The following is a 21,783-nucleotide window of genomic DNA, read 5'->3' as shown; positions in this document are numbered from 1 at the left end:
AATGATCTTTTACCTTAACATAATTGTGTTTGTACAGAATTGTTGAATATTTCTTTTGATTCCTTTTTTGTTAAAAAACTTCTTGCTGTTGTACTTTGTATCGGAAACGTCCTTTATACAAATACTTGCAGACAAAAAAAAAATAGTCATTTCTATGAGTCTACTTAACATATTTTAGAAGTTCCTTAAGTTTTTTAATTTTACAGATGTGATTAACGTGAATTAATATAATGGCGTTTTCGATTGGCAGTCCGGAAGCGTCCGGAATCATTCTGAAAAAATTTTATTCACACAAAACTGTCAGTTTTGTACGAATAAAACGCTTTCAGAATGATTCCGGACGCTTCCGGACTGCCAATCGAAAACGCCATAACTTAAGGTTTATAATATCGAAGAAATAAAATAAAATAAACTAAACTTTAGGCTCAAAACTCAAAAGCGCTGTTACTACAATTGATAACCCTAAAAAAAATACTAATAAACACCCCATGCGCTCAAACTACGTACCCTTAAAAATGAAAAGAAAATACATATATGTAAGTTGCAACATTTCTATTCGTTTTAATAATATGATTAATTTTATTTTATTATTTTAAAATAAAAAAATATCTCAAAAAAATTAGGAATACATTTTTTGAAGAAAAGTTACTACCAGATTTATGTTATAAGGATGAGGAATTAACTTTAATTGTAAAGAAAATTTTCCTCACTGGAATTGGAACAGAAACGATTAAATCTGGAGTACACAATTAAATTATTCATCAGCATCATAGTTAATAGAGAAGAACTTTGCTAAGAGGTGAGTCATAATTTCAAATAATTAAAACATTTTAACCCATTTCCGGTAAGCTGATTTATGTATTTATGTAATACAAATACATCAAGTGAATTTTTGTAAACATGCACCAAACATGACACACGAAGTTCAGACCAAAAATCAGTAGAGGAATTAGATTGGACCTTGATCCAATATTTTTTTCAGATGCTTTGTCAATAAGTGGTAAACATTTTCTCAAAGACAAGAAATCTAAAAAAAATAAAAAAAAAAAAAAACAATACATTACGGCCGGGTCCGAACCAGCGATCCTTTGCTTCTGGGGCAAGGTTCTTATTATTGAACCACCGATTGAGTGCAAATGCAAACAATGAAATTTAGATGCATGGATTTTGTGTCTTATTCTAAAGAAAGTGCTCTTACAGCTGGCACCTTTTTTCTTCCTAGATATTGACATGATGACAGCTTGAAAAAAAACTTTAATACACTCAATGGCCTGATTCGATACTTGCTACGACTGAAATAAATATTTTAAGTTATATTGCTTACAGCAATGATCTTTATCAATATAGTTAAAATGTATAAATAAGAAGACGATATGTTTCGTTTTTAAATAAACTACGCTGCATACATATGTATATATGTACATACACATAGTTTCCCTCTCTCTCGCATGATAATCTTGGACACCCTTCTAAAAGTATTTGTTCATTTTAAGCTTTATAGTCAATAAAGGTCTGGCCTGTTGTAAATGTGTTCAACTACAATAAGTCACCCTTTATTGATTTAATTAATTAAGAACTCTCTATTTTGAACGATTCAATTTATTTCTAAATTCACAATACATTGCTGGCATCTAAAAAAAATTGTTAAAATTTTTTTAATTGATCTTGACGAATAAATAAATGTGATCATACATTTTGATACATATTCAATTTATCTTGACTTTATCATAACAGATAAACGATGCGGTGGAACTGAGGCAGAGAGGAAGATATGAATATAAATTTTATCACTGCAAAGGAATTATTTGATCATTATTTTCAATAGTTTCATTTTTTTGTATTTGTTGATACGTGTTTACGATTTTTCAAATAATTTAAACCCCCTTTTGTTTAGGCATGATTTTGATTAAAAAGATCATCATCATCTTCTTCTTCTTCTTCTCCATTATCGACGATAGTCATGATCTCGGATGGGGTCACAACTCTCCCACTCTACTGCTTTACACTACGGCTCCGCATGTGGGGTTCGCCGGGTTGATTTCAGGAAACGTCGGCAGGCTTCTCGATTTTGAATTGTTCCATGTCTAAGGCCAACTGAATGCAGTTGTCGTTGCAATAATATATCTTCTCCATGAGTTCTTGGGCCTGCCTCTTCTTCGCGATTGCATTGGAACGTCGTAAGCGATCGCCTTTTGAACTGGGTTCTCAGGGTTTCGTCTTTGTACATGACAGTACCAGCTTAAACGGTCATGCTGTATTTTATCCAAGATGGTGTTTTTGACGTGAAGGCTTCCTCGGATTTTCTTGCTTCTGATTCGATCAAGCTTTGTTACTCCTGCTGTCATACGAAGCATCTTCATCTCAGCTGCTGTCAGCTTACTCTCATACGTTCTGTACATTGTCCAACATTGTGAACCGTATGTAAGTGCTGGGCGAACAACTGCAGTATAGAGCTTTCCTTTCAGTTTAGGGGGCATTTTTCGGTCACAGAAAATGGCAGAGTTTTCGCGCCACTTCATCCACCCTACACTTATTCGGTGGTTGATGTCGTCATCACAAGAAGCTTGGTTGTTGATCATGATCATGTTTTAATGTATTAATTTATAGCCGTGAAAAGAAAAACTACGTATGTATCTCTTCTTGTTTCTGGTTATGAATAAGTTTTTATATATGTATACATTTTTTTAAAGAAATTAAAAATTTGGCTTTTAAACGGTTTTCAATAATATTTAGCTAGTCTTGAGAAGGTTAAGCACCAAAAACAGAAAACACCTGTGATACTTTAAGCTTAGTGTACTGTAACATTTTTGGCGAAAATAGCAAAAATGTTGGCTTCTTGAAACTTTTGTCTTACTTGACCAATGTTAACTGAAATATATATTCAACATTGAATAGTTCGTATTTAATCTTTAATCCGTCGCAAACGTTAAGTCGACGGATGTAGCTGACAGCTAGATAAAATACATACGTTCTTATGAGTAGTGACCCATAAAACGCTTCCATCGAGTCCGTCGTGTATGGGTCGGTTCTCATAAGAACGTGTGTATTTTATCCGGCTGTCAGTTGAGAACTTCGACGGACGTAACGCACGCGACGGATTCTATGGGTTGGCCCCTTTATAAAATAGTCTTGAAATGCGACCTACAGTGGTCCTTTCCCTCCACGATATACAGACCATGCCATATTTGAAGCAATTATTTAGCAATCCACCTATAGATCAATGAAAGAATGTTGTTTACTTTAATAATAAAATTATAAATAATAAAAAATAAATTATTATTTGTTTAATTTTCCACGAAAATTGATTTAAAAATTCAAAATGTTAAAAACAGAAAGGTGCTAAAAGACAAATCGAATATACATTTAACATGATTTCATGCCATATTCGTCGTATCAACTACTAGGAAATCTAAATATATATTTATAATTTATCAGAAAATTCATGAAACATGATGTGAAGTATCTTTCAGCAAGATGATTGTGTTAATTGCCAAAGCATGTTTTTTTTCAAATGTTGAAACTTTCTCAAGTTAATATGAATTGCGGAAATTAATGATAAAAATGCTGGAATCAATCACATGTGTTTTTTTTTGTAGGACGAATAAACATTATCGAACAGATGAACATTGGGTTTTTAAAGCAAAAGAAAAATACTTAATCATTTCCTAGAAAATCGAAAACAAAACATATGGTTCAAGGCGTTTAATTTTTTTTTTTAATGATACAACTTTTTTTTAATAGTACCTACATGATCATAAAAATTTTTCTTTCGTTTTTATGCTGGTTTTAATTGGTAAAAAAAATCAATAATTTATTTTTTAATGTAAATCTGGTCTAAAAATGGTCAATGATGATATTTGAACTTCCATTGGTCAACAAAAATATGAAATCCAAAAAAACGTATGTTAAACCCCCATGACAATGGGTCGATTCCAGCCGTTTAGTATGTGTCTCTGTTTGCAAGCCCACAACTAGAAAGGAGATTAAAAACATTTTGAAAGGTAGGTACCAGCCTGCAAAATGCATCAAAAGAATACAAGAAACAAAATTTCAAAATTAATCTCAAAAAATGCGTGATAAACATAATGTTTTATTCTTCGGGAGGAAAGGAAACAGAGAATAACATGAGTCAAGGTATCCACAGTTAGCGTCTTCTTAAAGCATATGGCTAAGGTAAAGCCTTACTGTAGAACATTTTTTTCTGAAAAAATACCCAAGATTCGCCTTAAATTTTAATGTAATGTGAATAATAAAATATACAAAGATGAAGAAATCAAGATGATCCGATAGCCACAACAAAATTATGAATGAGTATTAGTATTAGTAGGCCTGGGAATTATACACAAAAAAAAACCCTGACAGCATATCAGCATATACCAAAAGTCCCAACGAATCCTATTTGGGTTTTGATCACCATTGCCTAAAAACTGCAGTAATGCAGTTTTCGGTTGAGCTATATCTGTCATTCTAATTGTTCCTGAGAGCTCATTTAAATTTCAAAATAAGGTTATTTGTATTCGGAATCTAACAAAATTTAAACCAAATTTATAACGCAACTAAAAGACTATAAAAATACTTTTTATGTAGTTACTATTTTCAGTGCAACAGGTACATATTTTCAGAAAACCCACTTCCCCACGGTGGGCAGGAAGCATCGATAGGTATCACAAAAATGTCGACAAAAACTGCAAGTTGGGTTGTATTTGTTGATGATTATACGTCCAAAATCCGTTGGAATTGAAATCCTAGCTGCTCCTTTTCAAAAGTTATTCATATTTTTGTATTTCTAATCGGGACAATTTGGAATAAAAATCTTGGGGAGAGTACGATGACTTAGGCGACAAGAATTGAAAACAGTATTTTGTAGAGGAGTTTAATACAATAATTTTTTACTATGGGAGGGGGGGTCCATCTCCCCCCGTTTAGGCGGGAGGTGCAATTTTCTAATAATAACGTTAAATACAAAAAAAAATTATTTAAAAACAACGGCAACACTTACAGTTACGAACGATACCTTTTTCAAAAGCCAGAATTGTACACTTGATTCAAATTTTTAAATCAAATTATTGCAATTAATTGTTCTCGAAATAATCAACTTCAAAGTCAAAATTTGGGAAAAAATTTGAAAAAAAAACACTTTAAATACTATTTTTACCAAGAATGTGAATTTAAATACGAAATAAATCAATGAAATAAACTGCCTCAATTAATTTATAGTCAAATTCTGAAAATTATATGCTTCTATGCTTTCTAGTTTTTGAGAAAATTGAAAATTAAAAAACTTCCTTTCTATCAGATTTCTATTTTTTAACTGTTTTCGTGTTTACATAAACATAATGCTTGCAAGAAGTATGCCCCCTTGCAACCCGCCTGGTTGAGCTCACTTTTATAGGATTTGGGGTGGGTGCGAGTTTGGGTGAAGGCAAATTTTCTTTAGAATTTAAAAGTTTTTTCGAATTCAAAAGAAACTTTGTACATACCCAACCTTGACCCAATGTGCCCAAGCTGGGGGGTTGCAGGGGGGCAGCATGCCCCCCCCCCCTCTTAGCCATCTCACTTTGATACGCCTTGAACTTCATATCTAAACCATTTTTATTTACCATTTTTATAAAAAAATCGCGAGATTCTTTGGACCAATTTCAAATGGCCTAAGCGAAGCAACGAAGTTGTCTTAGCGGGACAGAGGACCCAAAAAAAAATTTGAATCCTGAGAACCCGCGAAGTGAGCCAGGCATGATACTTTTAAGTTAAAAAGCTGTTCATATTGGCGAAAATAGTTAAGAAAATGAAAATCTGATAAAAAGGTAATTTTCTTATTTTTAATTTTCTCGGAAATTATAAGGCATAGAAGCATATGGTTTTTAGTATTTGATAAGAAATTGATTGAGGCAGTTTATTTCATTGATTTATTTCATATTTAAATTTACAATCTTGGTAAAAATTGTATTTAATGTGTTTTTTTTTAACTTTTTCCCAAATTTTGACTTTGAAGTTGATTATTTCGAGAACAATTAATTGCAATAATTTGATTTAAAAATTTGAATCAAGTGTACAATTCTGGCTTTTGAAAAAGGTATCGTTCATAACTGTAAGTGTTGCCGTTGTTTTTAAATAATTTTTTTTTGTATTTAACGTTATTATTAGAAAATTGCACCTCCCGCCTAAAGGGGGGGAAATGGACCCCCCCTCCCATAGTAAAAAATTATTGTATTAAACTCCTCTACAAAATACTGTTTTCAATTCTTGTCGCCTAAGTCATCGTACTCTCCCCAAGATTTTTATTCCAAATTGTCCCGATTAGAAATACAAAAATATGAATAACTTTTGAAAAGGAGCAGCTAGGATTTCAATTCCAACGGATTTTGGACGTATAATCATCAACAAATACAACCCAACTTTAAAAATAAATTATTCCAATCATAAACCAATCACAAACAGATTCATATCCCAATGATAGACAGTTCCATTCAACGTCTATACCAAACCTATACTCTTGCCTCTTTTAAATCAGATACTGCAACAAATTACATTTCCTCTCAAGTCTTAAGACAAAAAGCCAACGAAAACCGTTCAAATGAATTACACACCAAAAACTACAAACTACGTACCTTTTTCATTAAAACTCAAAAGCTGCCGGCAGCTGCCGCTCAGTTGCTTACAACAATTTCGTCGCGAAACATCTCGTCGTGCTTCGTACCGGACTGCGATAAAAATACCATTTATATTTTTTTATTAAGACATTTTTATTCATTCTCTTGGAACCTACTCGTATATGAACGGAGTCTCTATGTAAGTATCCAAGAGATGCCGTAGAATTCGATTATGTAAATTCATGTCTTTATTATGATTGTTTTGGCCATTAGCGTCTGTGTGAGATAGTCCCTCTCGTAACCTTCAGATAAACCCAGATGACGTATTCTCTCTGACCCAATGCAGATTTTATAGAAAAAAAATTGTTAATTATACTCTGCGTAGTCTGACTACATAATAAAGGCGCGTTAAAGAAGAATGTGTGTACATTAAGTGAAAGTAGGTACCTTGCAGGAAAAATGTGCGTTATTTTTGTGAATTTAAATTTATGCATTTCATAAAAAAATATAAACAATTGAAGAAAACAACAATTTGGTTAAATATTGGTTTGTAATAATTATAATTTAAACAATTTGCTTGAATTTCCTGTTATAACTTTTAAAACTCGAGTTTGAAAAAAACAAGAAGTTACCATCATCGATATTTCGCAACATAAATGAACACACTCTGATAGTGAGTATAGGGGAAATTGGGTAGAATTGATAATTTCTCATTTTAAGTAAACTGCGTCTGAAAAAAAAAATTAGTGTTTTTATTTTTGTAATAAAATGACACATGACAACAAACAAAAATGATTTCAGAGATAGAAAATAGAAAAAAAAAACAGTTGAGGGTTCGAAATCACAGTACTGTGGTTCGAAATGATCAAAGTTCTCCTTTTCGAAGAATTGGGTTGCCATTTTATAGGTACCTACTTTGTTTACTCGAAAGGTATTCCAATACTCAAATCATATTCATGGTACCAGAATGAATTTTAGGGAAACAAATATTTCCATGGAGATTAATAATCCAAAATGTTTCACATACGCCATAGTGACCCAACAGTAAATTAACAAAACAAATAATACAAAATTTGTATAGCTTATTAAATAGTGAACAAAATTGACATTTCGTTGGCGGAAAGCAAAATTGTTTTAAGTCACTAAAAGCAAATTTAACAGGCGACAATTTTTAAATTTCAAATTGATTGAAAATGATATATTTTTTTGCTCGTCGGCCCTCAAATTAGTAAAACTGCACCATTATCTCATTTTCGATAAAAACTGGATTTAGATCATTTTTGATTTCCGCCCGACGATTTGTTGACTATTCATTACACAATTTTACAAGCTAAAAAAATATTGCAAAAGCCTCAAAGCTCTAAGTTGAAAATTCCACCTGAAAATTGTAAATAAATGTCAAAAAACTTAACTGAATGTTACCTTACTATTTAGGACATCTGACCAAACAGAGACTTTTAAAATTAAGAACTTAAGGCCCGGTGCGTTTTTCGACGCAATTATATTCCATAAGAATCATACACAAAGCTGCTTCAATTTGCTGCTCGTGTGGTGACCCTGTGCGTTAATTTAGTGATATTATTAGTTTATTAATTTTTCGTGAAACTTGGAGAACATCAACTTTATCATTAGACCTTAAGACCTACCAAGTTTCAAGAAAAAAGATTGCTTCTTCAACGAGAAAACTGGAAACAAGGTCAATATGTCTTCTCCGTTACTTTGGAATGGCCGATATTTATGCTGTTCGCGGTTGTATGACCTTTTCATTTACTCCAAAAATGTCTTCATCTGTTATTAGGTACACAGGTTAGTGAGGTGGCTACACGTGCCCTTCTTAGGCGCCTATCAACGGACGATTCGAAATAAACAAATGCATTTCAATAACACTTTTACTAAAAAATCAGATTTTCAGGCGACTATCTTCCCTCTTCACGACTCGTCGGTCGACACTCTTGTCTATAAACTCATCGATAGACAACAAAATAAATTATAAGAGAATTTTGATCTTAACAAACGTTTTTTACATAACTCATTGATATTTTGGTAAAAAAAAAATTCAAAATTACTTGAAAATTATAATTTTCTACTTGGTTGATGTTTAACTTTCTTACTGTTGATAAATCATATAATAAAACGGCAAACACTTATTTTGTGGTACAAAATACGCGGCCCACAAAAACCGAAGGGGCATAAATTATATAACGAACGATAGGAAATTTTATCTAGATGTGCAGAATGTATACTTTATTTATATTTTTTTACCGAAATAGATAAAAAAAAAATAAATTAAAATTGAGGAAAAAAACAAAAACAAATAAGCTGAACCACGCCCTCTCCCTTCTGGAAGTGGAAACTTCTAAAAGCAAAGACGGGAACCTTCGAAGACATTCTCGAATTTCGAATAAAATTAAGTGTTGCATATTCTTAGTAGTTAATAAAGTGATTTATATAGTGTGCTTATTTGAGCATAAGTAAAAGTTACAATTGGCACTCGAATTTTGAGTGCGGGGTCGGCTAGTATCGATAAATGTATCGTAACATAAAATAAAGGATATGTATTTTATTTTTATTACATTACAAGTATAAAAAATATACGATCATTAGAAACCGGAGATATTTGAGAAAAGCTAAAAATCAAGATGGCGTTCCAAAGTTGAATTTCGCAAGTAGAAAAATTCAGGGTTTTGTGCGCACTATATTGCGAAATTTCTGTCAACATCAAACATTTGATGGTTACTCTGTAAAAATATTAAAACTTAATTGAAATGTATAGTTCATTTTGTCAGTAAAAAAAATGTTTCACATACGCCACAGTGTAGTATACGACTTTCATGTAGTATTTCTCTTTGATTTTTCTTATCGCCTTAATTTGTAATGCCTCTCTAGAGTAAAATAATTAAAGTCAAATAAATGCAGTTAAACAATTTAAACACACAACTTGAAATTATGAACATTTTTGTATTCTTTTGAACAACATAAAATAATTATTATTAACTTTTTGCTATTGGTCTCATTCATACCCACTCTCTCCTATTTCTTGTTGCAGAATGCAGTTGCAAAATTTACTTGTCTCTCATAAGTTTGTATGTATGTAATTGTGTTTGTGAGTCTATGGAAAGATTGGCGTGTGGAAGTAGTAACAACTTTTAGATTACATAACAAAGCTACCTATGGGTTTGGTAATATTATTTCTTTTTTGTTTGTTTGTTTTACCGGTATGGTGAATGCTTGAATCATTAAACAAAGTTTTCTTCGAGCTATGCTTAAACAATATGTTTTATTAAACATAATTTCATGCATTCAAGTTAATCAGCCAGCGGTCACACTTCTTGGTCTTTTTGAATAAGTAGGCTGAAGTAATTAGATTAATTAAATGGTAGACTTACATAAATTATTTTTTATAACAGTGAATAAATTTAATTCAAGCCAAGACTTATTCATGCGAATGTAAAATAGTTTGCTTTTGAAATGAAAATGCCTCTGTCGCTGAATGTAGTGTTGATACTTATATATGAATTAATGATGCAACTTTTCCAGTATTTTTGTTTACAGAAGTTTTTGAAAGTAAGTACCTACCTACAGCAGTTCGATTTTAATACAATAACCTCCACTTTGACAGTTCAAGTTCAAAAAACATTTTATGTTAATAAAATTCAAAAAACTAAGTCGTGTGTAATGTAGATGGTATGAGTTCAAGTTGCTTTGGAATGTGTAAGATTTTGTTGTAAAAAAAACTTTTATATACAAAATCAATTTTATTAAAAACTTTAAAAATCGGGCCGTTTCAATACAGATAAAAGTTTTAAGAAAATGTTTTTCGAAACAAAGATGTAAGGGTAGGTTTAGTCGAGCAAAGATACGAGCTTGGGTAAAGAAAACTAATTCAAGGTTTTAATGATTGATGGGGCATTTTTTTAAAAATCGTTTAAGGATTAAGGTGGGGCTTTAGGGAAAGAGGTGATAGAAAAAATGTATGTTGATGCAAAATGGCCATACAACAGCTTTTGTTTTAGATATTTAAATTAATTTTTTTTACTCTTCTTTTTTATGCTAAATGCAATCTTTAACCAAATACTTAGATTTAAAATTTTATTCATATGGTATTTTGGCGGCTAAAGTGAAGTGTATTTTTACTTAAGTTAAAGCATTCGAAAAAAAGATGAGATAACAATCAAACAATGATATACAATGCGTAAAAAGTGGGTTACGCAAGTCTGTCAGTTTCTCTGTTAGTATAAGGAGCTTCAGCCATCAGCCTAAACGGATAGGTCCATTTTCTTCAAACTCGGTATACAAGTTTTTTTAGATTATGCAGGGGGGTTTTTGGAGTTATTTTTTAAAACCAAAAATAACGGTACTAAATGTATAATTTTCTCAAAAACGGCACCAACAATTTTTTTATTTTAAAAAAGGGATATCTTTTGATGAAAAAGTTTTTTTTTTGAAAATCATTATTAATGGTACATGCCATAGAACCGTTTTTTTAAATTGTCTCCCAAACGACTAGTTGAACATTTAAAAAAGCATTTTCATAATTTTAATAATTTTAATAGATAAATCAAAAGTAAAATTTTGAAAAAAAATTATTTTTGAATTTGGTCTTTTCCGAAGACCAAAGTTGTAATTGTATAATTTTCCTGTTTTGTACAAATTTTCATTTCTGTTCGAACATTCATTTTGAGGGTATATAGTTAATTTTGTTTATTGTCATCATAAAAGTTTTAGCGTACTTAATTTCCAATAGTTTTGTTATAATTTTGAAGACCATGCATGATAAATACAGTTTACATTTATATTGAATACCTACTGCATACCAATCATGCAAATTTCATGCTTTATCACGAAGTGCACGATTGACTCTTTTTTCAATGCGAAGTCGCCACACTAATTGTTTTTCTTGGCAAGTTCTAAAACAACTTTAAAAATGGTAATTAAAAGAAAAAGCAAAAGCAAACCAATCTAAATTAAACCAATGCTGTTTTTGTTTGTTTGTTACCGTACTGCATCGAATATCGAAATGAAAAAATATAAAAAAGCTAGAGCAGAACAAAACCAACAGTGCATAGGCCTTTCTCAACTAATAAGTCCCCGATATACATTTTTTTTCCGTAGGTAGGTGTCGAAATCTTCAAAAGATTCTATGAGGACCGCAAAACGCGTGCTCATAGATATGTGGGATTCTTACCGCACTAAAACCTACTCCTTCTCCCGAAAAAAAATCCTCCCGATATAAATGCCATAGAAATGATTGAAAGCTTCTTAAGCCAAACATTGCAAAAAATACCAAAATTGACCGAATGTTATGAACTTTGATGCTAACAGAAAGGATAACAATAAGTTCAAAAGCACAAGTAAAAGTTTAATCGGCATTCCCAAAAATAAGGAAAAAAGTCAAATACAATTATTATTCATATCTTCAATAATTATGTACATGTACATACATAGCGAAAAGACCCATTTAATGATTTCAGTAACAGTGTGTTTGTCAAAGTAAAATGTATTTCCTTAAGTTGGGTGTTTATCATTTTTTGTCATAATAAAAAGAAAATTTAAAAAAAATCCTTGTGCTCTTAAAAAAGTTCAAAGAGATAAGAAAGTGAAATGGCTAGACTATGTTTGCTCTTATCATAATTGTTTTGAATATAGTTTACCATTTTTTTAAATTACATAGCTTGGTAATTCATTTAAATAAATTTATATATTTACACTTATCACTGGCTCACTGACCTACTGACTAAGGAAGGTAATTGAGTGTTGTGTTACGTCATTGCGTTCATTAATTAATTTTGTTTTTTAGTTAAAAAGCCAAACAAAGTAACCAGCTGGGTGGGTGCATTAAGATTTTCTACAGTCTTTTTGTTGATGAATAGACAAACATAGGCAAACATTTCTGGGGACAGGGTACAAAATTAAAGCAAACCTCTGGTTCGTCGAAAGACCTTGCCTTCTAGATTATCAAAAAACTAAAATAGTCTAATCTCTTTTCATCTTTATCTTTATTTAAATAAGTAATTTTTCTTATTTATCCACAAATATTATTTAACCGCTTGTTGTTTTTAATCACATTTTGTCAACAAAAAATTGTTATCATTATATTTGGTATTGTATTTTTTTAAAACTAATTGAATACATTTACGTGCAAAAGTACAGATTCAATCCCTTTTTTGCCTTTTAATTTAAAACTAAGTTCTGCCAGCCTTACAGTTATTCTGCTGAAATATTTTTGATCTCAATAGCTTGAACATTAACATAAAAAACCGTTATTACAAAAAATCGATAATTTACTAATTAAGGATGATAAAAGTAAAGATGCATTAACTCTTAAAAAAGCTTCCTAGCTCAGATTTAAACCTTATCGAGAATTATTGGGATGATCTTAAACGAAGAGGTTTAGGGTTAAAAACCCTGGGCAGAAGGTGATTCCATACTTTTGCTCGTAAGTGTAGGTAAGCAAATATTATGTTGTACTGCTTCTCACCGCTCCATTTATTAGAATAAATCATAGTTAAATTTTTATTTTTATAATATTTCGTATGAGGTACATATGTATATGTATTCCAAGAATTAAAGTTAAGATATGGTGCTGTATTTAATTATGGCGGCAAATTGTGATTTCTTAAAAACGTAAATTTTTTTTCAGTCGAATAAGTGACATAAAAGAAAGAAATACCAGAAGACTTTAACCTTACATTTTACGTGGGCGGCCAGTAGTAACATTTTATTTTTTTTAATAAATCAATGTCTTATTGAACAAATAAAATCGGTGATAAATTATTATTTGAAATATTTTTTTGTGTCAATAAACAAAAAATGAATTAGTGTCAAAATTAGGTGTAAGTATTTTCGAAACCAGAATGTACCTTTAGATTTTTGTGATGTAAAATGTTTACAAATTGAAAAAAGAACTACCTACTTTTTTTGTAAAACGAAATTTCAAAATATTTCACTGAGCCGTTTTCAAACAAATGATTTTTCAAAAAAAAAAATTTTTTTTTGAAATATTTTTTAAAAATCCAAAAATGTGTTTTTTGAAAATTTTATAAAATTTTAATATAACGGTTACTTAAACGCTTTTGTTTAAATTTTTTTGTTGAAATCGGGTTAGTCGTGTACGAGATATTCAGAAACCAAAGAGAGCGTACCATGGCAGGTACCTACTGTTAATTTTGGTCCTAAAAATTTCAATTTCCCCTCTAGGGAATCACCAAAAACTATTAATTAACAAGTTTGAAGAAAATGGCTTTACTAGTTTAGGCTGTAGAGCGTAGAGGTATCTACATATGAAGTAGGGTGTGTCAAAATGAAAAAAGTATGGAATTTTCAAATGTAATAGCTTTTAAAAGTTGCAATGCTTATCAAAATTAAATCCTGCGCTTACAATTTTCATTTTAATTAATATTATTGGTTCGCTCAAAATATAGGAAGAGATCGAAGAAATTTGGATTTTTAGAGATTTTTGAAACATATGTTTTTTTTTTCATAAAAATATATTAAATATTTTTAGGCTTTCACGTGAAAGATCATTCGAAGAAAAAACTTTTAAGGTTATATTTGTTGGAATTGAACACTTAGTAAAGAAGCTGCGAAATAATAAGTGAAGGAAAAAAAATCTTTTTTTCATATAAAATGTTTTTTTTTTTTTTCTTAACAACTTCAACCGATTTGAGCGAGCCAAAGACGAACGATATTATATTTTTTTTTACTTATTATTAAATCTCAGACCCTAATACAACTTTTGACCACTATTACATTTGAATATTACAGTACTTTTTTTTCCCCATACAAAAGTGACACACCCTAGTATACAGACAGACAGAATTCCGGATTCATCGTTATGTCATGTCTGATTGTTATCTCGAGTTCGATTTGTTTTTTCGAATCCAAGTTTAGTATAGTACCTACAATATATCGCAACTAAAAGTTATAAATATATGAAATAACATTCAAATGTTTGTGTGTGGGGTGTGTGAGACCCCAGTGGGAGGAGCGCGTTAGAAAAATATGTTAGAGGACAGAAGGATGTAAAAACTGTTTCTCATTAAAATTTATTGTTACAGAACAACGACTCGTTGCCAATTTGTTCACCAACTTTCAAAGTTTAAACTTAAACGGTCACTGTGGCGTATGTGGAACATTTTTTCAAGAAAAAAAAAGAAGATAAATCGAATTTTCCATTAGTTCAGTGAATTTATAATCTTATCCAGCAGTTTATACCATCCCCAATCAATTTTTTATCATATGAGGAAATAAAATTTGGCTGTTGTTGACCAAATATCTAGCAAATCATCAAATTGTGCACCTATCACACCTTACTCACACACAACTTATCACCCCTTTTTTAATGGAAATAAAAAAACAATTACTTACTCATTTTAAAATCGATCTTTTATTTGCAGCAACTTTTTCAACAATGAAGATCTGATCTATAATATAAATACCTTAACCAGGGAAACCCATTTTTCAAATCTCCATAGAATCTCTATACAAATCACTTTGTGCATCAATCAATAGTACCATCAATTTGTCATCATGTCAGAGGAAAGAAACATAACCAATCATTCATTAGCTTTTGATAAAAAATATCCAGATCTTTCCGAATTATACTCAAGTAAGTATTTGAAACTGCCAGTTACAAACATCTATAGAGAAAAATTATTTTTTTTTTATTTTCAGATCATACTCCATTCATAACATGTTCATTAATAATTGCGGTCCTCGTGCTTATTTTAAATTTAGCAATCTACGTAACAAACATATCAAAAGCTAAAAAACGTCTTACCAGCCATCTGTACTTACCAACAACACTTCTTTGCTCTTTTTATCCCATAATATCCTTGGCTGCTCTAGTCACTATTGTGCTACCCAAATCATGGCTCATTTGCCATACTGTGATGCATTTATCCTTCACCATTGGAGCGGTGTTGTTTCATAATTTGTGCTTTCGATATGCCAATTCTGAAGTTGGTTTTCTTAAAGAGGTCGGTGATCAGGAATTATTGGACTTCCAGACATCTCCTTTATGCTGTTGCTTTAGTTTCTTGCCAAAATTGATACCAACAAAGACAAGGCTCTTCATCGTTAAATGCTTAATCTGGCAAATGCCATTTGTCCAATCCAGTATTATGATTGTTTTGAATGTGATATACTACAGGGATGCGGTGAGTAATATTTAAAAAAGAAGAATTAATTGTGTATTAAAGTAGTAGAGCTGGGGATTGTTAGGGAAACTTTATTAATGCGGGAATGCGGGTGCAAAAACTTATTTTTTGTTCATGGGTTTATTTTTTTTTTTTACATAAAATCATGTAGTAGTTCAAATTTGCTTAAATGATTTAATTATTTAGCTACAATTATATATCATCAGAGAGAACTTTCATAGTTGGTGCAAGAATAATCACAACAAACACATTACTGTTAAAAAAAGAGCCAAGTTCTCCTATGTTGAAATTATGGTGTTACAAAAAGTCACAGTACACATAATAATGTAATATCTTCCGAACGTTGTCAAAATTTGTTTGTCAAAAATGGGCACCAATCTGTCAGGTCGCCCTTTAATTTTTATTTTTCAATCGCAGTAAACAGGAAATTTGTTTTTGTTTTAATTTATAAAATTTCATTTGAAAAAATTATAAATTGAAAAATAACAAATTTTCTTCGTGTTTCAACGCGGAAAATGGTCAATATTTGTTTAAAAATTAGTGGTGTGCGTGGTTTATCGGTTTTTGTGCGTTTTTCGTCGGTAATTTAAACAATTAAGAATTCGGTAGCTGACATTGGTCACCAATTTGTTATGTTTTGACAATTTGGCGACCAATTACAGTTCGGAATATATTACCTTTTTATGTGTACTGTGACAGAAAGTATTGAGATATAAAAGTGTACCAAGTTCTAAAGTTTGGGTTCAAATTCTTATCAGTAAAATTTTGATTGTTTACTTGACAATTTTTCTTTTAATTACCGATTCAATCAATTTTACTGATAAGAATTTGAACCCAAATCAGTAAAAGCTTTCTTGATTTAGCATAAATAGAACAATAAAACTGTTTATAAAAAAAACACAAAATGTAGCTTAAGATGGTCTCCGAACTCTAAAAAACTGTGAAAAAATGTTGTACTTTTAGATTCAGAAAAAATATTTTCAAAAAGAACAAGAACTCCTCTGTTTAGAACTGTAAAAAAATCTGAAATTGACCGAAAAATGGCTGAGTAAAAAATCGTTGAAATCTGAAAACATTGAAAAACAGTTTTTGGACGATAACTTGAAATTTTGAAGGTCTACGAAAAATTTCAAGTGCCGAAATATGATGTACTCAGTAACACCTACAACCTCTGCTAAGTCATTTCCAAAGTAATTGACATGATTTTTATTTTGTAACACAGTGTTATCAAAGTGACGATCACCTTTTTGTTATGGTTTGTGGGTGACAGCTATTTACATAGGTGTCATCTGTCATCTCATCTTCACTTTCTATTTTTATTGAAATACCCAACGGCGAACTACATTACATTCTAAACTAATTAGAAAATTTTAGTTTGTTGAGTAAAATATGGTTTCTTGTGAAGAAGAAATATAGACTGGTTAAGGGGTAATAACACCTTGTAAACCACGAAATCGACCGTCATTTTCATCAGCGTATAAAACAAAGAAGAAATAATATTTTCTTTTGGTGTTTGTTTAGTTTAATTAAGTATATTAATAGGTAACAGAATAGGCTAATGTTAAATTTTTTAATGATGTGAAATTTTTTAAATGGCGGTGTAGTTCAGGATGATAGTAAAATCCTGTGCTCCCATCGGGCGACCAACTAACTCCTACAATTTTTAACCGATTGGGCTGAAATTTTGTGTGGAGCTTATAGACCGAGAGCCGGGAGCAGATTTCTTGCGTGAGAAGTAACCGATTCATATGAATGTCAGAGGTAGCGTGGGTCATGGTGATGACGAATACCTTAGTCTGCCTGCATTTATTTGGGCCGTTGTCGAGAAAAAGCGCATCAAAAGTACCATTTTTCTGAAAATCGATTTAGTGAGGGTAACCACTTAAAATTTATTGATAACCAACGCCACATACTCACTGATAACAAATATACCAATGGCAGACATTTTAAGTGTGGCCAAAGCCCCGGCAGACTGTCCCGAAAATGCGTTTTTTTGGCGTTTTTAGACTTTGGGGTAACCACCTAAAATTAATCGCATCCTGTAGCGGTGGACTCCCTGATAACAAAAATACCCATGGCAGACATTTTGAGTGTGGCCAAACCCTCGGCAGACGGTTTTGAAAATGCAGTTTTTCTGAAAATTGATTTATTTAGGATAACCACTTAAAACTAGTCGCATCCTGTAGCGGTGGACTCCCTGATGACAAAAATACCCATGGCAGACATTTTGAGTGTGGCCAAACCCCCGGCAGACGCTCCCGAAAATGCAGTTTTTCTGAAAATTTATTTATTTTACTTTTTCACATAACTCGCGTATTATTGGACCTAGCAGAAACAATTGTATAGCAATCTTAAAGATAATTGAATTTCCTACAGAATATGTTAAATAAGTTTTTTCGATTAAACCTGCGGTTTAAGAGTTAGGGTGGTTTTTTTGAAGCAAGTCAAAGGGTGATTTTCTTATTTTCGTCATATCTCTTTTATTTGAGCTTTTTTAAAAATTAATTTGAAGTAAAAGTTGTAGATCTTTTTATTACCTTCATTTATTACATTAACGGTTTTTCGATTTGACAGACCGTTTTCGATCTGTAGGAAAAAAACTTCAAAAAGTTTGCATTTTTTTATATAGCTTTTTCCTATATAAAAAATTGTAATCTTTTTACCCCTCCCCGCCTAAAACTATACAATTTTTTTCTTGCCTGAGTGCAACCTACACGCCTAGGTTTTTTGTTACATTTATTGCAAATTACCCTGTACTATGTAGAACCTTTTTCCTATATAAAAAATTGCAAACTTTTTGAAGTTTTTTTCCTACAGATCGAAAACGGTCTGTCAAATCGAAAAACCGTTAATGTAATAAATGAAGTTAATAAAAAGATCTACAACTTTTACTTCAAATTAATTTTTAAAAAAGCTCAAATAAAAGAGATATGACGAAAATAAGAAAATCACCCTTTGACTTGCTTCAAAAAAACCACCCTAACTCTTAAACCGAAGGTTTAATCGAAAAAACGTATTTAACATATTCTGTAGGAAATTCAATTATCTTTAAGATTGCTATACAATTGTTTCTGCTAGGTCCAATAATACGCGAGTTATGTGAAAAAGTAAAATAAATAAATTTTCAGAAAAACTGCATTTTCGGGAGCGTCTGCCGGGGGTTTGGCCACACTCAAAATGTCTGCCATGGGTATTTTTGTCATCAGGGAGTCCACCGCTACAGGATGCGACTAGTTTTAAGTGGTTACCCTAAATAAATCAATTTTCAGAAAAACTGCATTTTCAAAACCGTCTGCCGAGGGTTTGGCCACACTCAAAATGTCTGCCATGGGTATTTTTGTTATCAGGGAGTCCACCGCTACAGGATGCGACTAATTTCAAGTGGTAACCCTAAATAAATCAATTTTCAGAAAAACTGCATTTTCAAAACCGTCTGCCGAGGGTTTGGCCACACTCAAAATGTCTGCCATGGGTATTTTTGTTATCAGGGAGTCCACCGCTACAGGATGCGATTAATTTTAGGTGGTTACCCCAAAGTCTAAAAACGCCAAAAAAAACGCATTTTCGGGACAGTCTGCCGGGGCTTTGGCCACACTTAAAATGTCTGCCATTGGTATATTTGTTATCAGTGAGTATGTGGCGTTGGTTATCAATAAATTTTAAGTGGTTACCCTCACTAAATCGATTTTCAGAAAAATGGTACTTTTGATGCGCTTTTTCTCGACAACGGCCCAAATAAATGCAGGCAGACTAAGGTATTCGTCATCACCATGACCCACGATACCTCTGACATTCATATGAATCGGTTACCTCTCACGCAAGAAATCTGCTCCTGGCTCTTAGACTATTAGAAATACTATTCTCTAGTGAAGTACGTAGGATTTTTTTGAAATATTAAAATTTAATTTTTGGAATGAAATAATTTTTTCAAACTAATGCCATTTCTTTAAAAATTAATATTTCAAAAAATAAATAAATTTTCCTTTTTCAAGTTCGGTGAATTTTTTCTAAATTTCCAAATTCTGTAAAAACTTCCTAAAATGCATAAAATTTTGAAAAACACAATTCTGAATTTATAGAATTTTAGAATAGGAACATTCAGAATAATAGAAAACAGAATTTTGTCTATATTAGACTTTTTTATTCAGATACAAAAATTATGTTCATACAGAATTTTGGTTATAAAGAATTATGGAATACAGTATAACGATAACGACCTTTCATTTTTAAATTTGTTTGAATCCAATTTCTTTATTGATTAGAATTCTTTCAAGAATGGTTGAGAGTATTAAGTCCCTTAATATTTTGTTTTATATCTCGCCAAGTTCCAAGTTACTACGTCATTTTCTTTAACTACGAAAAGGAGAGCTTAATCTCGAAGACCCCGATTCAACCAGTATCAAATCAAAATGGTACATGTTATGTTAACTGGAAGTTTTTTTAACTTTCCCCAGCTCTTAAACTAAAAAAAAAAAAAATACATAAGTTTTAAAAGGCTTCTAGTCAAAAGTTATATGGCTGCTGTTTCAGTCTTTTTTAACACGAAAATTATACTATGTAAAAAATGTTTTTTGTTTTTTTCTTTTCAACAGGAAATGTATGACAAACTGAATGCGTTTTTTATTCCATTCATTGTTGGATCTATTTTAAGTGGACTTTGGGGCCTTAATATCACCGTCAAGATGATAAGTTCATTATTTCCTGATTATAATTTAATGGTAGAGTTATCAAGCCTTAACTCTACATTGGTCCAAAAAGTACAAAAATACAAGTTTTCCAATATGTATATTTTGTGATGGTTTCTCTCAACTAGATAACTTAAAAAGCTATGCAGAAATCTTAGATTTGTGATTTAAAAAACTTTGTATAATTTTTATCAGAAACGGTTTTTATTTTTGTACTTTTGGAAAAAGTGGCCAGTGTAGTCAAGGCTTAGAAAACAAACAACATTACATTTTTCAACATGTTTTTTTTTAGAAAAAGATGTTATGTCTTCAGCTGATCTTGCTGCTCTGCAAGCTACAATTCCTTATTCTAGATTCTCAATTGAGTACTTTTGATTTTGGCGGAGTCTTTCCCATCACCAACACAATATACAAACAAAGTAAAAAAATATAACTTGATGTATTATTTTTTAGAAAAAAGTAACATTTTTATTTTAAATTTTTCTTACAGCCCTGATTAACCTTTTGATTTTGGTTGAAATGACTCTTGTTTCAATATTTGTGAAACATGCTTACAGCAAACCAGCAGAATTGTAATTATTATACTCGTAGAAACCGGTGATATATGTAAATCTTTTTTAGTTTTAAATGTTGTTAATTTAATTGTATTTCTAAAGATGTATTTAAGATATAAAGTAAATACATTTTATTATTATTTATAACACATTTATTGTTAAAAAGAGTTGATAAGGAGCAGATCATCAACTTATCAACTCTTAGTTTGATTGGTAAGTATATTTATACGCAGATTAGCAAAATTGTGTTCGTCGAACAATAACAGACCAAAATACACTAGCCCAAAAAATTAAAGAAAAGGTACGACAGTGAGCCCACTTATTTTTTTTTTTCGTTATTTTCCAAATTAATAACTTTTTTAACTTGTGATTAAAGGTAAAACAAAAAGCAAATGAAAGCTATGTACATTTTTTTTAGTTTCATGATCTTTCGATGGTGTAATTGCACAATTAAAAAAATGCCCGAAACCGAAAATTCCAAAATTTTGTTGTTTTTATTTTCCTTCATCTAAATCTTTTTCCGATAAAATGTTTACCAGTAAGATTATTTATTAAACCTTAAAATTTAAATTACTTTTTGTTTGAATCTCCTACGGTTTTTTTATGACTGCAATATCAGTGTTCAAACCAAAAAGCATAGGTACTTTTATCGTTAATTTTCAATATCTCAGCAACGGTCAAGGTTAATAAAAAGTTCCACATACGCCACAGTGACCCTTTAAGAAACATATTTAGCTAATTAGTTTTATGTGGACAACTTTTTACCGAAATATCTTTCTTTGACCGGAATTTTAAA

The 21,783-nt window shown here is 31.1% G+C and overlaps 1 protein-coding gene and 1 long non-coding RNA gene across 4 annotated transcripts; one reads left to right on the top strand and one right to left on the bottom strand.

Moving 5' to 3' along the window:
- The first annotated feature begins 6,636 nt into the window (after positions 1 to 6,636).
- LOC129918839 (organic solute transporter alpha-like protein) lies at positions 6,637 to 21,134 on the top strand. 3 transcript variants are annotated; one of them, XM_055999584.1, is made up of 7 exons: positions 6,678 to 6,789; positions 6,864 to 7,029; positions 14,987 to 15,198; positions 15,264 to 15,748; positions 20,341 to 20,466; positions 20,726 to 20,852; positions 20,924 to 21,134. In XM_055999584.1, the coding sequence occupies exons 3-7, from the start codon at positions 15,120 to 15,122 to the stop codon at positions 21,007 to 21,009; spliced, it is 903 nt and encodes a 300-aa protein (XP_055855559.1). In that variant the 5' UTR covers positions 6,678 to 6,789; positions 6,864 to 7,029; positions 14,987 to 15,119; the 3' UTR covers positions 21,010 to 21,134. The 3 variants fall into 3 exon arrangements, with proteins under 3 accessions (XP_055855558.1, XP_055855559.1, XP_055855560.1); XM_055999583.1 differs by lacking the exon at positions 6,864 to 7,029 and having other exon boundaries at positions 6,637 to 6,789; XM_055999585.1 differs by lacking the exons at positions 6,678 to 6,789; positions 6,864 to 7,029 and adding an exon at positions 13,018 to 13,036.
- On the bottom strand, positions 9,153 to 10,330 carry LOC129918841 (uncharacterized). The gene is made up of 3 exons (XR_008773008.1): positions 9,977 to 10,330; positions 9,398 to 9,472; positions 9,153 to 9,328 (listed from the first exon to the last, which is right to left on the bottom strand). It is a non-coding gene; the product is annotated as an uncharacterized LOC129918841 (long non-coding RNA).
- Positions 21,135 to 21,783: the final 649 nt, after the last annotated feature.

The sequence above is a fragment of the Episyrphus balteatus genome, chromosome 4 (assembly GCF_945859705.1).
Source record: "Episyrphus balteatus chromosome 4, idEpiBalt1.1, whole genome shotgun sequence".
Classification (NCBI taxonomy): Eukaryota; Metazoa; Arthropoda; class Insecta; order Diptera; family Syrphidae; genus Episyrphus; species Episyrphus balteatus.
This window is presented reverse-complemented; position numbering and strand designations above follow the sequence as displayed.

Excerpts from the sequence above, each read along its gene's own strand:
- LOC129918839 (XM_055999583.1), top strand. The coding sequence starts at position 15,120 with ATGTCAGAGGAAAGAAACATAACCAATCATTCATTAGCTTTTGATAAA. Across the intron at positions 20,467-20,725 it reads TTCCTGATTATAATTTAATG|AAAAAGATGTTATGTCTTCA; the intron begins GTAGAGTTATCA and ends GTTTTTTTTTAG. Across the intron at positions 20,853-20,923 it reads CAACACAATATACAAACAAA|CCCTGATTAACCTTTTGATT; the intron begins GTAAAAAAATAT and ends TTTTTCTTACAG.